Here is a 16,769-nt window from a genome sequence, read left to right as displayed (position 1 = left end):
TCTCTCTCTCTCTCGATGTAGAGAAAGAAGGGCACATGTGCAGAAGGGAACCATGAGCACCTCCCAGCCTAGCACACCTTGACCTTTCCCCTTAGATTAAAAGACTGATGATTTTCTGTGTTCCAGTGATCAATGATTAATGAAGGGGTGATCATAGTGTCTTTTTCTGCCTGAAGAAAATCTGAAACCTGTGTAATAGAATTCACAGCAGATTCCTTTGATACCTCTCTTTGCGTTTTTTAGGAAATAGTAACTCATTGGCCAAAAGGACATTTGTTTAGATATGTATAATGTTACTTATTTTGGTTACTATAAAGAGATTATAGTTGTACATGTTTTTATGCTTTTTAAAACTGATTAGTAGTCATCTATTCTCAGAAGTCTGTGTAATGCAATGCAACCAGCAAATCAAATATGGCTGATCTTATCTTGATCTAATGTGTCGAATGACATTCATAACATAAATGTAAAAGCCAGGCAAATAGATAAATAATTATATAAGCCTTTGTTTTACTATACAAGTTCACCGATATTACATAGGCCTGTGAATGAATGTCATGTGCTCACATAGGACTTTAGGATTTCACATATGAATATGCGTTTAAGTAAGAAAGCACCTATGCGCCTTTAACAGGCTGGGAATTGTAGGATGGCAAGGCTTAGATGTGCAAGGAGGCCTCACGATGCCTCCTAATGATTGATTTTCAATCAGGCCTTTTTAAAATTCTCTTATTAGACTACAGACAACTGTGTCCAAGAGTTTTTAAGTTTTCCAGATCCCATAGAAATAACCATATAAGCACACACACAAATGTAATTGGTCTTTTTTTCTACACGTTTTCCTTTACAAAATTTTTATTATTAATATGTGTGTGTGACACACACACACAAATGTAATTTTTCTTTTTTCCACACGTTTTCCTTATGTTTTAAAAATAATAATTATATACACACACACACACACACACACAAATGTAATTGTTCTTTTTTTCTACAATGTTATAAGTTTTCAAGTTTCAAAAATAATGTCACTAAATGGATAGCATTTTACTTAACATAATGTAAAAGTGCATTAAGGTGGCTTCATCGTTTAATTCATTCAGCTACATATTTCCATTCTTGTGCTTACTTTCTAAGTTTTAATTTGGATAATGTTAATGCATGGGTGTATTAATGAACATATTCATATTTTTTTCTTTTATTTGCATGCACATATCTACGTAGGCAGTTTTTTAAAAAAAATTAAAAAAATCAAAACGTCCTCCTTTATATTCACGACACCATGGTAGTCTGTAGTAACTACTTATTGCCAATAAATAAATAAATAAATAAATAAAATAACTATTAGTTGTCAAACTTAAAATGTACGTCCATCCACGTGCTGATTTGTCAAAACAAACTCGGCTTCACACTTCCGGTAGACGGGCACATCGCTCGTTCCTATTGGCTCTTTTCTTCCCTTCACTTAAAACCCCGCGTTGTCATTTCCTTTTCCTTTTCAGCCATTTTCCGCCACAGACGGTATGTGTATTTACTCCGGCATTCATCAAGTTTATCCGCCGTAATCCTTGATAATGCTTCATTATATGATAATTTAAGTAGCCCGTCTTTAAAGTGCAGTTTGTTTTATGTGCGAACTCGGCTGTATTGTCGGTGTTACACATTACTGAGAGATGAAATGAGATAGTTAGTACGCTGTATTCTGTCGCGTTTCCATGCAGCCGAGCGCTTGCGCGAATATCCAAGTGTTTGAAAACCTAAATAAACTTTATCAGACTTTATCATAAACTCAAAGTTGTTCTAACAGCTTTCGCATGCGCGCTATTCTTTGTAAAGGTTATAAAACTATACGAGTTTAAAGTGTGTTAATGCTGGGTGAGCTGTGGAGTGTCTGTGTACTCATTGCTGTAACGTTTCTTTTTCACCAGGAGTGAACAATCATGGCTCCCAGCCGGAATGGCATGATCTTGAACCCTCACTTTCATAAAGACTGGCAGAAGAGAGTGCGCACCTGGTTCAACCAGCCTGCCAGAAAGATCCGCAGGTAACACACACGTTTGTGCTGCAAAATGGGGTTTAACAGTTTATGGAAAGCATCACTTAATTGGACTGCATCTTGTTTTTCTTTAGACGCAAGGCCCGTCAGGCAAAGGCTCGGCGAATCGCTCCAAGACCAGTTTCTGGACCTCTTCGGCCAGCCGTCAGGTGTCCAACCATCCGCTACCACACCAAGGTCCGTGCCGGCCGAGGGTTCACCCTGGAGGAGCTGAAGGTAATGTTGATGCCACCCCTTTTTTAAAGGGCTAGTTCACCCCAAGCTTAAATCTGTCATTTTCGATTAATCTCAAAATGCAAATAAAGATATATTAATAGGGCCTTTCGCACCGCTTTAGTTCCAAAACTAAATGTACAGTACTAAAGTACTGGGACGATTTTGCGCGAACTATTTCCCAGTACCATTTAAAGGGTTGCATTCACACCGACAGTGTACGTAAGACGGTCGACACAGTGACGTCATTTGTGCGTGGCGTTCAACAACGGAAACAAAGAAGAACAACGTTAACAACAGGAGGATGGAGGATGCTGTGATCGGAGCTGTGTGTTTGCTGTGTCTCGCGGGTTTCACAATAATGGACATGGAATGTCGACGTATAGGCTACGTAAAGCGATTGAAAGAACGGGAAGGAGGACTAAGAATCTCCAACGACAACTGGCAGTGCTACAAGTGCCTGCACTTCAGCGTCCGTCCATCTATCGCTGTTCTCCATACTTGCGAAATAAGTTGAGACAATGTTTACACGGCGTTTTAAATCATGGCGGGTGAGGGCGTTTTCATACGCGTTTGGCCAATCAGTGTCTACTTGCGTGACAGGGGTAGTACCAGTTGTGCTGGTTAGACCCTGCTCCGGATTAGGAGCTAATTTGGTTCTCGAAAAAGGCAGTCCGGTACTAAAAAAGCACCCAGTTCCGGCGGTGCGAAAATGGCAAAAAGTGGGTAGGTCCACAGTTAGTTCTGGTACTACGAAAAGGTTCCCGCGGTGCGAAAGGCCCTAATGAGACTTGAGGTTTTTGTCCCACCTTTGAAAGTCCAGGTAACCAAAACTTAAAGGGGTCCTATTATGCTCTTTTACAAAGTCTTGATTTAGTTTTGGGGGTGTACTAGAACATGCTCTCATGCTTGGTGGTTCGAAAAACGCATTATTTTTCACATAATTGACTTAATTAAAATACCTTTCTCCCCAGCCTGGCACAAACCGCTCGATTAGTTCCGGCTTTGATGATGGTCCACCTTCCGAAAAACAAAATGCGTTGTGATTGGCGAACAGCTTAGATGGTGTTTCAGTACTGCAACGCCCCTTGCTCCATCTTTCAACAAAAGCTTTTTGGCGAATCCATCACTGTACTCCCTCGTGTTGTGGAAGCTGTCCTCAGTAAAATGTTAAGTTAAAAAATAAATTGCAACCCCTGTTTCCTGACATCATCTGCTTTCAGAAGCCCAAACAAAGACGTTTGGGCACGGGGGTGAAAAAAAACATCGTTTTAGGCGGTCGCGCACCGGATGAGATGCGTCGCAGCTAGGTCGTGTTGTACTTGTAAGAATTGTTCTAGACATGCAGAAAATTTTAATGAGCCGCTTTTTGATATCACAAAGCCCGGAAACCAATGCTGTAGTCCAAACGAGCCGTTCGTTGTAGTTCTTGAAAAGGGATTTTTTTAAAACGAAATATCTCCCTTTGGAGTGGACTTTGAGATTTGTAACTTTCTAGATCTTTTTTATGCCCAAACATACACACTACACAGACTAAAATTAATAAAGTGAAAAAGCATAATAGGACCCCTTTAAATGAGTTAGTTAATTTCCAGAGTGAAAATTTCCTGATAATTTACTCACTCCCATGTCATCCAAGATGTTCATGTCTTTTTGTGTTCAGTCAAAAAGAAATTAAGGTTTTTGAGGAAAACTTTTCAGGAGTTTTCCCCATATAATGGACTTAAACGGTGGCCAACACACTGAAGGTCCACATTGCCGTTTCAGTGCAGCTTCAAAGGCTCTACACGATCCCAGCCGAGGAATAAGGGTCTTATGTAGCGAAACGATCGGTCATGTTCTTAAAAAAAAAAAAAAGTATATACTTGTTAACCACAAATGCTTGTCTTGCACTAGCTCGACTTCACGCGTTACGTAGTCATGTTGGAAAGGTCACGTGTGACGCAGGCGGAAGTACCGACCCAGTGTTTACAAAGCCAACGTGCAAAGAAAGTCAAACGCCCTTTACAAAAAAAAGGTAAAACAACGATGTCGGACGATTTTGAAGTTGGAGGACAAAATGAGATGGAGGTTTTCGCCCCTCTCCTACCTTAAAGGGTTAGTTCACCCAAAAATGAAAATTCTGTCATTAATTACTCACCCTCATGTCGTTCTAAATCCGTAAGACCTTCGTTCATCTTCGGAACACAAATTAAGATATTTTTGATAAATTCTGAGAGTTCTTTGACCCTCCCATAGACAGAAATGTAAGTAACACGATCAAGGTCCAGAAACGTAGCAAGGAGATCGGTTAAAATAATCCATGTGACATCAGGGGTTCAACCGTAATTTTACGAAGCTACGAGAATACTTTTTGTACGCAAAGAAAACCGAAATAACGACTTTATTCAACAATTCTTCTCCGCGTCACCCTAGCGCCATTTTGGAGAGTATCCACTGAACGTAAACAGCGTATGCTGTTCTGTGTCAGCTGTGTCACGCAGACGTGACCAGGGTGACGCGGAGAAGAGTTGTTGAATAAAGTCATTATTTTTGTTTTCTTTCCGTACAAAAAGTATTCTAGTAGCTTTTCGTAAAATTACGGTTGAAGCCCTGATGTCACATGGATTATTTTACCGATCTTGCTACGTTTCTGGACCTTGATCGTGTTACTTTGCTGTCTATGGGAGAGCACTCAGAATTCATCAAAAATATCTTAATTAGTGTTGCATTTGTGGTTCAAAAGTATATAATTTTAAGAACATGACCGATTGTTTCGCAAGATAAGACCCTTATTCCTCAGGTGGGATCGTGTGGAGCCCTTTGAAACTGCAATTTGGACCTTCAGCCCGTTGGCCAAATCCTGGAATCTTTTCCTCATAAACTTTAATTTCTTTGCGACTGAAGAAAGACATGAACATCTTGAATGACATGGGGGTGTGTAAATTATCAGAAAATTTTCATTCTGGAAGTGAACTAATCCTTTAAGTCCAAAAAGGCCATAAAAGTGGCGTAATGCAAATCGTGGATAAAAACGAATGGAGAGATGCAGTTGCTTTATATGATTTAATTTGGACATTTATTCACATAAACACCCATACATTGTATTTCTTCACAAGGCTTGGGTTAAACCACTTGTTTCATATGGGTTAATTTGACAACACTTTGTTCTTTTATGGATCTTCCTGTTTTGGTTACCTGGACTTTCAGTGGAGAGACAGAAACCTCTCAGGTTGCATAAAAAATCTACTGTTTCGAGGATTAACCAAAGTCTTGTTGGTTTGGAACAGTAACTTGAGGGTCAGTAAACGGTGGCAATTTTTATTTTTGGGAGAGCTATCTTTAACTATAATGTAGTTTTCTTCGGTCTCATTTACAGTTATTCAAACAGTCAAATGATGACAATTCTCCGGAATCTCTGTACCTCATTGATGATTCCTTTTGAACCCTATTTGCTGATGACTGTTGATGCTGTCAGAGCTGTTTCAGTATAATTGAGTGTCACATGTCTCACTTTGCACTGTAATTTGCTTATATAGGCAGCGGGAATCAACAAAAATGTGGCCCGCACCATCGGCATCGCCGTTGACCCTCGTCGGCATAACAGATCCACAGAGTCTCTGCAGGCCAATGTTCAGAGGCTGAAGGAGTACCGCTCCAAACTCATCCTCTTCCCCAGGAAGGCTTCTGCACCTAAAAAGGGAGATGGCACTGTAAGTGGCTTCCTTCTGATCATAAATCCGACCTCTCTTGGGATGAGCGTTGATTTGAAGCTTTGTAATTCATCATAAATCATATCAAGCCTTTGATGCATAATATATAATATGTCAGGTCTAAAATGCGGTTTATTGTAACGGGTAACAGCTTTGGTGTTTGCAGTCAAATGATGACACTTTCTCCGGAATCTCTGCACATCCTTGATGACCTTTGAACCCTTTTATAGCTGATGACTGCATACTGTTCAGCCATATTCTGCATTTAGTTTTTTGTGTTTTGACTGTCTTTTGTGCGTACAGGAGGAGGAGCTCAAGATGGCTACACAGCTTATTGGACCTGTCATGCCCATCAAAAACGTATGTATCTTATCTCTAGCACTATGAAGCCTGCTGTACCATGTTTGATACACACAATTTTAAGGTCTCTAAATTATCAGCATGATGAAACTTTGCTGAAAAACCAGTTGTACACTATTTTCTACATGCGTTTTGTTTTTTTGCTGTGGGAAAATATATTTGAGTAGACTAACTTCTATTGTTAGTAACACAAATTACACAAGTCCTAAAACGGTCTCTAATCAGAGCAGAAAGTTTTAAATTTATAAAGTCATGGCATTAAATGTTGCATTGCAAAAAAAAAAAAAAAAACCTTCATTATTTTTGTTTTCCAATACAAACATCTAAACATTAAGATACGTGTAATTGATGCGAATTGAACATAGGAAGTTTTTTTTTTTGTTGAGAAATTGTGAGTTTGAATTAAAACAAACAAATGTCAATAGAGAATGAAAACTTGTAAATATATTGGCAGATATTTGCTCTTGTTTTAATCATAAACTCACTTCCTCATTTAAACAAGACTTTTGTCATCAAGTAAATGCATCTATTTAAGAATCATACGTTTCCATTGGAACACAGTGCAAAAATATAGTGAGGAAGAACATCACTTTTTATTTATTTAATTTTTTTGCCCGGTGATCGGAAGGGACAGTAAAAGTTTTTTCCATATTGGAGAGCCATTCAAACCAAAACCTTAAACCTTTTTTTTTTTTTTTTGTAAAATGAATGATCTGTTGGAATTTCTATTTTACATTTGCTATAACAAGACATTTACAGAACATATTAGAATTCCATTTAATTTATTCCTTAAATTTTCTTGATCGAAAATCTTAAATTTACTTAACCTGCAGAAACCAAATGTAAGCCATAAATATCCATATATGAGCCATATATAATCTGAAGACTCGGTTTATTTCAAAGGATTATTTTCTTACACATTTCATGTTGGGTTTTACAGAGATAAGATGCAATTTGAGATGTGTGAAAGTAGATGTTTTATGTATACATGTAGAGTTTTGCTGAATCTGAGGAAGTGTCCATATTTTCTGCAGGTGTACAAGAAAGAGAAGGCCCGCGTAATTTCAGAGGAAGAGAAGAACTTCAAGGCCTTTGCCAGTCTGCGTATGGCGCGTGCCAATGCCCGTCTGTTCGGCATCCGTGCCAAGAGGGCAAAGGAGGCCGCAGAGCAGGATCCCGAAAAGAAGAAATAAACGTTACTTTGTAAGGAACTGTCAAAAAAATAAATGTCTAAAAAAAAAAGTTTTCAGAGTAATTTCTTGGAAAAATCTGTAGTTTTTTCCCCCCTGCTTTGTAGAGGATGTGTGTGTATATAGTTTGCTTTTCAGTCTCAAAAGTGAATTTTTATTTAGTTTAGAAGTTCCTCTTCCTGCAGACACTTTCATAAGGCTCAGGTTGATGATAAAAGGTGCAGGTAACAATGCAGAAAAACCAATGCTTTTTGTTCTTTCTGGTTGAGTAAGTCATTGGTTTGATTCCCATTCAACCAGCACTGGAAAAATGTACAAATTTAATGTGTCGAAAGTGTCTTACAAATACATAACCTTTTATAAATGAGTGAGACTACTACTTTTAATATTTACCAGAAGATGGCAGTGTTTACCTTTATTGATTTTGGAAGTTTTTTTTAAAGGCGTGGTTTAGCAATAACTTAATTTTTTCAAAGCTAACTACAGTGGTTTTTTTTAAAGCTGGATCTGTGTCAGGACAGCATTTCAATAATTTTCCCAGGCCTGTGCTAGTGAGACTTGTTAAAGGGATAGTCCACCCAAAAAAATTATAATTCTAATAATTTAAGAATCCTAATCATTTACAAACTCGATTGAATCATTTAGTTCCAAACCTGCATGTTTCTATATAGCTTTTTTGAAATGAGGATGAGTAAATCAGTTTTCATGATGGGATGAACTATCCGTTTAATGTTTTGTCATAGCTGCTGAACTTGCATATTGTGTTTGTAACCTGAGGTGGAAGCTTGAATAATGTCTGTCAGCACACTTAAGTATGGAATTTGTCTTCATGATGGAAATACTCATACAAATCAGCAGTTTCAGTGTTAATGAATGCCAACATTGTCCTATAGATGATGTTGCAATGTCCAGTTTTGGTGTATGAATGGGCTGTGGGTGTATTATGCAAACATTGCATTCCCACATCATCATATGTGGTGTGTGAGTCCGAGCATTCATATCTTTCCTCATTTCTGCCAGGACTGCGTTTTGGTGCTATATTTGCTTGTATTGTGTATCCTCTGATTTATAAACCTTCTCTGAGGCTTTTGCACGCAGATGGTTTAGAGACTGGTTTAGTGTGGAAACAATCATGGATGATTTTGAGTAATGGGACATTTTCCAGTGCTGCTGAACCGAGTGTCACTGAAGCTGAAGTGGCCCAAATCAATTATAAGTGAAGTAAAGGGGCCGTTATAATTGGGGCTGTCCACAATCAATGAACCATTGGGATTTTCCCATGAAAACCTACACATGGATCAATAAACCAAAAATATCTTGACCCAGGGGAGATGAGTGGGGAGATAAGCACGTATGAGGTTACATAAGATGTTGAGAATGTGTCCTAGTTACCCTTGACCAGTGGATTCAGTGGTAGAAATAGTCCATTTAGACTGCTCGTTAAAATACTGGAAAATGGTTACCATTTGGTTTATCTACAATAAATATTAAATTGCACTCTTAAACAAAATCGTTCTAAACAGTAACAGATTTGGGCTCTTTTTGTAGCTAAATAGAACCCTTTTCATAAGGGTCCATATATAAATAATAATAAAAAACGCTTCTATACTGCTATATAGGACCTTAATGCTTTTTATCTATTTTACAGTGATGATGACATTGAACATGAATAAATGCATAACGAAAAAAATGTATTGAAGCCCAAGTTCCAGTGAAATATCTTCACTATCCTCTATGATGTCTTTACGTCCATCATTATGTGAGTATTTTAGTGTAACAGTGTCTGGGTAGCGATGCACAAGTGAGTTTAGAGTCACAGTGCGTCTCTTCAATTTATTTAAGTAATAGCTATTATGTTTAAGGCCATAAGTAGCCATTGTGGATGCACAGTATGTGAGACTTTCTCTATGTAAACAAAGAAAAGGTGTTAAGTCATGGGAAATCTTTAAAGGTTTTGTGACTGGTCATGGTTATGCATAAACCCAAGTAATAGTTTAGAACTCTAAATATATGAATCATAAATTCAATATCTCTGTCACTTGCTTAGTGGCGTAGAGGATAGAAGTATCCTGAACCCAGCAGAGGTTACATGTTACAGAGCCACTTACATGTTCTGTTAAATAACAAAAAAAATATATATATACATTATTGGTAGAAACCCATTTACATGAAAGAAAAAGAGGATAGAAGTATCCTGAACCCAGCAGAGGTTACATGTTACAGAGCCACTTACATGTTCTGTTAAATAACAAAAAATATATATATATACATTATTGGTAGAAACCCATTTACATGAAAGAAACAACCCAAATTGATTGATTATCTAAAATGATCACTTTGTAAGAAAATTTAAGTTGTTAAACATTTGAACTACATCACTCACACTCTAAAAATGCTGGGTTAAATACAACCCAGTGCTGGGTAAAATAGGGATAAACCCAGCAATTGGGTTGTTTTGCCCCAGCGGTTGGGTTACTACCCAGAAGGTTGGGTTAAACATTTAACCCAACCGCTGGGTCTAAACAGCCCAATTGCTGGGTTTGTCCCTATTTTACCCAGCACTGGGTTGTATTTAACCCAGCATTTTTTTAGAGTGCACCAATAGATCCTCAGCAGTGAATGGGTGCCGTCAGAATCCAAACAGCTGATAAAAACATCACAATAATCCATTGTGTGGATTACTTGTGATGGTTTTATCAGCTGTTTGCACTCTCATTCTGACGGCACCCATTCACTGCAGAGGATTAATTGGTGAGCAAGTGATGACATGCTAAATGTATCCAAATCTGATGAAGAAACAAACTCATCTACATCTTGAATGACCTGAGAGCGTGTACATTTGCAGCAAATTTTCATTTTTGGACGAACAATTCCTTAGAGCAAATGCGTTTCCTCTCCCCGATTGATTGATATCCTGTACTGTCAGCGCTTCTCATCAGGATTCTTGATGGAGTGGCTCTAGATGTTCTTTTAGAAAGGCAGCCAGAATTAGCAGAGCCTGTTTAAGATGATCAGCACAGAAGCCACAATGTCTTATTTTGCAGAAACCAAATAGCACTTTATCTCTGATTAAGCCATTTCCATTCTCTCTCACTCTTCACTTCCTGACCAATATAACAGTGTCCTTTCTTAAAAAAAAAAGAGCGAGAGAGAAATTGTGGGTGGGATGAAAAAGGTTCTGCGAGCACAATAATGGCATTTGTTGCATACATAGGTGTTTTACCTATGGGTATGGCTTCAGACAGCTATAGGCCATATAATTGCTCTTCTTAATTGATTTACAAGTTATATTCTGTCAACATGCATCCATGCTGCTCACTACACAAATGACAGGAAACTCCCTCCAATTAAATGAAAATGCCATTTCTGGTTAATCTCAAAATCTTGTCTGGACATGTGAAGACCAGTTTCACGACCTTTGTGCTTTTCTGAAAAGCCCCAAAATAAAACCCTAGTCCGATTTTGGAAGATGGATTTAGGTATTAGTAATATTATGTAAGAATAGTCTAACAATGCTAGTTTCACCACTGTCACCATTACACCACTATGCCATTATGCTATCAGAGAAAAAATGCATCAGCCAATAACATAAAAGCATTTCAGTAACTCTAGATCCTTCAACATCTCGCTCATGCAGCCAGGCTACTCCATTCCCACACTACTGACATTATACTCTGAGATCCTGACTACAAAGTTTTTCTTTTTATTTGTACAGGTTTTGTGTTTCTTTTTGGAACTGATTGGTCGTAGACCTCAATGGTCCAAGCTTTATGCACCTCAGATCCATAAAATATTAACAATGCATTATTTCAGTCAGGTCCACTTTGTTAAACTATGCTTAGTACAATTATAGCATACAGTTAGTGTTGGCAGTATGGTTCTGTTCTGGGCAAAACTCCCCACGCCTGTCCATGCAGCCATGCAAGTCAAACCCCCCTGGGGTACAGAACAGATCCAGTATATGCATACATAATTACATGAGCTGTAGAAAACACAAAATATATGATAGAGAATGCTTGCAATATAGTGAACTGTATATACGAAGAAAAGAAAAATCAGATTAGATTACCGGTGGAGTTGGGGTTGGAGGAGGGAGTTGATTTGCGAGCGGCGATGCGATAGAAGAGATGCTGGAGAATGGAATTTAAATGGACCGCTGTGATAAGTGTCAAAACTGGATCGGTACACGCCAGGAACAGCTGATGCGAGCTTGACTGACGAGGCCTGCCTGAACTAATTGCAATGCTTGATTTGTGGATCATTTTGTCCGAGTTCACTCAAAAAACTGAGGTGCAAAGGCTCAGATGAGTGCATGATCAGTCAGTAAAAAGAAGTACAAAACTTGTGCTGAATGTAAGCTGATGAAATGATTCCAATATTTGATAAAAATATAGCACAACAAGAAGTGCATGAGTTAATATGTATTCCATTAGATTATCCTTTTAGGAAGTGCATGGAACTGGAAGAATAAGTAAAAGTCTCATCTTAAATGTCAACACTCTGTGTTTGTGCATGGTATAGTTATAGTTTAGTTTAAAACCATGGTTTTGTGTGCATGTCCTTGAGGCTAGTAATGTCTATAGCCTAATATAACAATCAAACGCTGTTACCACCAACCCTATTATTCAGGATATTTTAATATCACATCCCTAAGTTTATAAAAGCAATTCAAAAACTCAAACTCTCAAAGTGGCACATGAAATTTATGAACATTTTACAGAATTTTTTTTTTTTTTCAAAAAAAGAAAAATTAATAATAATAAAAAAAAATGGAACCCTTATAGGCTGTAAATGATTTTGCACATCCATTCAAGCTTAGGATGCCGAAACTGACGTCAGAGAAAGACTTTTCCCAGCTGAGACTGTTAAATTCACTCCAATGTAGCTCTTCAAGGTAACATGACAGCCGAACTAGCGCGCGGTGGGCATGTGTCAGCCGCTCCACACACACACACACACACACACACACACTGAGAGAAGAGCAGCAGCAACAGCAGGTGAGAACACAGCTCTCTTATTTACACTCACTAGATTATGTTTGCTGTTAGTCATCAAGGAATGTGTATGATTATTATTGTTTTATTATTATTAATTATTATTACTATTAGCCTATATACTGCTTTGCATATGCGGGTGTTGTTAGTGATAATTAGGCTGTTTATCTAACTTACCAGTGCTTGCAAATCTTTGCGGAAAGGCAAAGGATGCAATTTAAAAAAAAATTACATTCAGTTATAGTTACATGCATACGAGTTTGATAAGTAATAGAGGATATAAAGTGAATGTGGGTTAACTGTCGAACAAACGTTGCGTTGCAGATGCGAGAGAGCTGAAGTTTACCGGGCTAAAGTGTAATCTATTAACAGTCACTTCGTAGTACTTTATTATTGTCATTTTATGCACTCCATTGACACTGAATTCTTTGCGTTAAACGGTGTATTCGTGTTGCATACCAAAACTAGTAGATTCATGTAGTAGCCTACAAGCGCCAGTTACATGATCAAGCGTTTAATCATTTCATTAGTGATAGCCTGTGATACTTAACTTAAGTATTTGAATCAAACAATAGTTCAGACGCAAGGAACAGCAGTGCAAGAAAGCTCACTAACCGTGCTGTAATTGCTTGTTGTTGTAGTAAGTGGATATAGAGTAGATGCGAGGAGCTGTCCATGATCTGCGGTGCTGAACCTCGCGCGCTCTGCTGGCTGATAGATTTACGCGTCGCGTTTGCTGATGTGATCGTTTAAAGGGTGAATGTCGAATGCATAATAAAGCACATTATAACATTATGATTACGATATATGACCGCAGGGTACGAATTACAGGGGGTGGGTTGGCTTGAGCACTGTAAAGGAAGTCAAAACACAAGGTTGGAGGGGTCTACAATTGCATAGTTTTATTTAGTCGTGTTTCAAAGTTTGATGACAAGATATAATAATAATGATAAGATATTGAATAAAAAACAAACAACAAATCAATAAAAACTTACGTGACTTAAGACGATTCAAAAGACGCAAAACGTAGCCTACGCACGTTTACATAAAAAACATAAAAACAATGGAAAAGCAGCGCAGTAGAATGTAAAAACGCGTTATGGGTGAACGGCCCCTCAACTGTTCAGTGTCATAATCACATAACATCGACTTACGTGACTTAAGACGATTCAAAAGACGCAAAACGTAGCCTACGCACGTTTACATAAAAAAACATAAAAATAATGGAAAAGCAGCGCAGTAGAATGTAAAAACGCGTTATGGGTGAACGGCCCCTCAACTGTTCAGTGTCATAATCACATAACATCGATACAATTTCCACTTGATTACAGAAATATCACAAAATGTTTGTGTTTTCTTTTAAAGAGTGTAAAGAAAAGCGTAAGTGTAAAAAAAGTTAAAGAAAGACATTCTGACTGCCAGGTTAAAGGGTTAACCTCACAATGAAAATCAAGATTATGGGTTAAAACATTGCCATTGTCAGTAGTGTAGCCATATGTGAAGCATATCTCACATAAAAGTCACTTTCAAACCAAGCAGCTTTCTGTTGGTCATAAATACACTTTTTAAATCTGCGTAAGAAAATCCTTCACCTGCACACAGACTTCCTGATCACAATGTGTATGTCCCACACGTGGATCCTTGTAAAACATTCATGTTATTAACTCATGCAGTTTATATATTCACTTATAAACCTTCTTGTATATCTGTATGTAAGCTGTGTTTTCAATGTGGTGAACCATTCACTGGATGTTAAAAGTACATTTAGAATGTACATCCTGACATTTCTTACCCCCACATGCTTATTTCTTGCTTAGGAGTCTGTTGTGGAAGAGGCTGTCAACTGAAGATCTCGTCTGGGATTTTGCTGTTGTAATATTAATGGACATCTCTGATTTACAACACCCCATTTGATCCCTTTAAATCTGAACCACTCCCAGCAGCCCATTCTCCTCTGAAGCGAATCAGGCATAGAGATGTCTCTCTGTAAAGAACTTTAAGTCGAACTGACAGATATGTTTTAAGACATCCCACATCCTTTGCCTTACGAAGAAACAACACAAGGTAACATTAAAAAATCGACTCCCTGCATGGGAGAGTCCTGCTTCAATCAAACTGAGGCTTTTAAAGAACAGCCTATTGACACTGCTGTCTCCCATCTCCGGCTGACCCTCCGCACTCAACTTTCTGTCAGGATGAGTGACTCACAGGAAGCGACGTCCCCAGTGGCAGGCATAGGAGGCCCTGTTGCTTGCGTATCCAAGGTGGAGCTGCGTGTTTCCTGCAAGTCCCTGCTGGACCGAGATACGCTCAATAAGTCTGATCCCTGCGTCATGCTCATGGTACAGAACCAAGGTCAATGGACTGAAGTGAGTTTTCCTTTTTCTCTCTTGGGGCCTTGATTAGATCTTTGTATTGGCAATGCTGTCCTTTTCTGCACTAGATTTATTTTACAGTATTAGTTGTGTTACAATGCAATCCAGTTATAAATTCTGTCATCGTTTACTCACCCTCATATCATTCCGAACCTGTATGACATTCTTTCTTCTGTAGAAGAAAGACTATGGCTCTCAGTAGTGGTTTTAACCACCATTTGCAAGCCATGTTTGAAGGGCCCTCTACTAACCATAAGCAGGTTACTAGGCTGATGTTTTTTGTTATATTCATTTGCCCTCACTTACCATTTATGGACTAATCGGGCTTAAATCGTGGCCTAATGGTTAGAGAGTCGGACTTATAACCCAAAGGTTGTAAAAAACGTAAAAATGTCAAAAAAAAAAATTTTTCTCAGAAATGTGAGACAAAGGTTGGAATTGTGAGATATAAACTCAACTAAAAAAATAAAAAATAATAATTCGGAATTATCTTTTCTATAAATTAAATGTGCACTAATTTGCAAATGACAAATTACTGGCCAATTAATTGGCCTGCCAATAGGGTCTGAAATGAACAGGTCCTTGTTGTAAAAATGACCCAAAAATAAAAATATGGGCAAAAAATGCCCCATGTATGGGTCTTTGTCTTGTATTGCTATTGTTTGATATAATTAAGCAATATCACACAAGCAAGTGCTGTTTTCCTCAAATATAAGCAAGAATACAAATGTGTTACTGATATTAATATTAAGTTACTTTTTAGGCACAATATTGTAACTATTACTGATTTTGCTCTATTTTGGCATTGAAAATGGTTCCAAACAAAGCCACAGCAACAAACAGTAGTACTTCATTGCTTTTGAATGGCGTTTTTGAATGAAGCGGCTGAGTGAATGATTCAATCATCCATTCAGTGGAAAAGTTCATTTCTGTCACTGCTGGCCAATATATCAATATATCACTAATTATACATAAGTGCATTTGAATTTTAGTTTTAAATTATACATTTGCAGTGCTAGAGGATTAGCTGATGACAGTGATTAGAAGTTAAACAGGTCTAACAAGTGCTAGGCCTAGGCTTTGGGTTAGAGATTGTTGGATGGGTATAATTTCGCACAATGCCTTCAGTTGACATTCTGATAGTATAGAGCTTGACTGTGAAGGTTGCCTGGGCTGTGAGTTGGGGGAGTGGGCACTTTTTGGAATGAATCTAGGCAGGGAATTGTCACACAGCAGGAAAGGGCGCTTGAAGCAAAGAGAGCGACCACTCTGGTGTTTTTTTCCCCCATATCAAAGCAGTCACTGTAAGAAAAAAATGATCTAGAGCCACAGCAGTGGTGCTGAAGACAGCTCTGCAAAGCTGTGAAGCTGTCTGCAGCAATGTGTCAGGCTGAAGGATGAAATCTTAATCCTGGCCTCATTATTCCAACAACTGTGCCATGTTCAACAGTTAGACTGGGTTGGCATATTCAGATGTATTCATTGTAACTATTAGTAACTAATTCTGACCAGGGTCAGAAATGAACATTTCCATTAAGGGGCAATATTGATTAAGGGGCAGTATTGATTTCCAGGGGCATTTTTTACATGCATAAGGGCAGTTTTTAAAAATACCTTATTAATTGTATCGGTGTTGTCCTTAATGTCAAATATTTAAATTTAACCAGTGACGTCGATCAATCAGAATACTTTAAACTGTTAACAATAACAACAAATTGTTTAAAATTGTATATAAATTATATTTGTAAAAAACAGGAACTTTACAGTGTAGGGGTGCAATATTATGACAAAAAACATTAATGTCTTGCGCGCCAAACTATTGTCACAAAATGTAGCAATTAAAAGAATAGTTCACCCAAAAATGAAAATTTGATGAAAATGTACTCACC

At 38.0% G+C, this 16,769-nt stretch overlaps 2 protein-coding genes across 2 annotated transcripts in view; both read left to right on the top strand.

Annotated features, from left to right (window-relative positions):
* The first annotated feature begins 1,426 nt into the window (after positions 1-1,426).
* On the top strand, positions 1,427-7,563 carry rpl13 (ribosomal protein L13). The gene is made up of 6 exons (XM_016235076.1): positions 1,427-1,521; positions 1,929-2,044; positions 2,131-2,272; positions 5,788-5,961; positions 6,265-6,321; positions 7,356-7,563. Exons 2-6 carry the CDS (start codon positions 1,941-1,943, stop codon positions 7,512-7,514), a joined length of 636 nt encoding a protein of 211 aa, XP_016090562.1. The 5' UTR covers positions 1,427-1,521; positions 1,929-1,940; the 3' UTR covers positions 7,515-7,563.
* A 4,928-nt stretch (positions 7,564-12,491) lies between these two features.
* cpne7 (copine VII) overlaps positions 12,492-16,769 on the top strand; it is a 52,665-nt gene continuing 48,387 nt past the window's right edge. Inside the window, exons 1-2 of the mRNA XM_016235025.1 lie at positions 12,492-12,508; positions 14,323-14,874. Coding sequence (XP_016090511.1) covers positions 14,596-14,874 — 279 coding nt within the window. The 5' untranslated portion in view covers positions 12,492-12,508; positions 14,323-14,595. The remainder of the gene's footprint in view (positions 12,509-14,322; positions 14,875-16,769) is intronic.

Source organism: Sinocyclocheilus grahami, unplaced genomic scaffold (genome assembly GCF_001515645.1).
Source record: "Sinocyclocheilus grahami isolate Dianchi unplaced genomic scaffold, SAMN03320097.WGS_v1.1 scaffold462.1, whole genome shotgun sequence".
NCBI lineage: Eukaryota > Metazoa > Chordata > Actinopteri > Cypriniformes > Cyprinidae > Sinocyclocheilus > Sinocyclocheilus grahami.
This window is presented reverse-complemented; position numbering and strand designations above follow the sequence as displayed.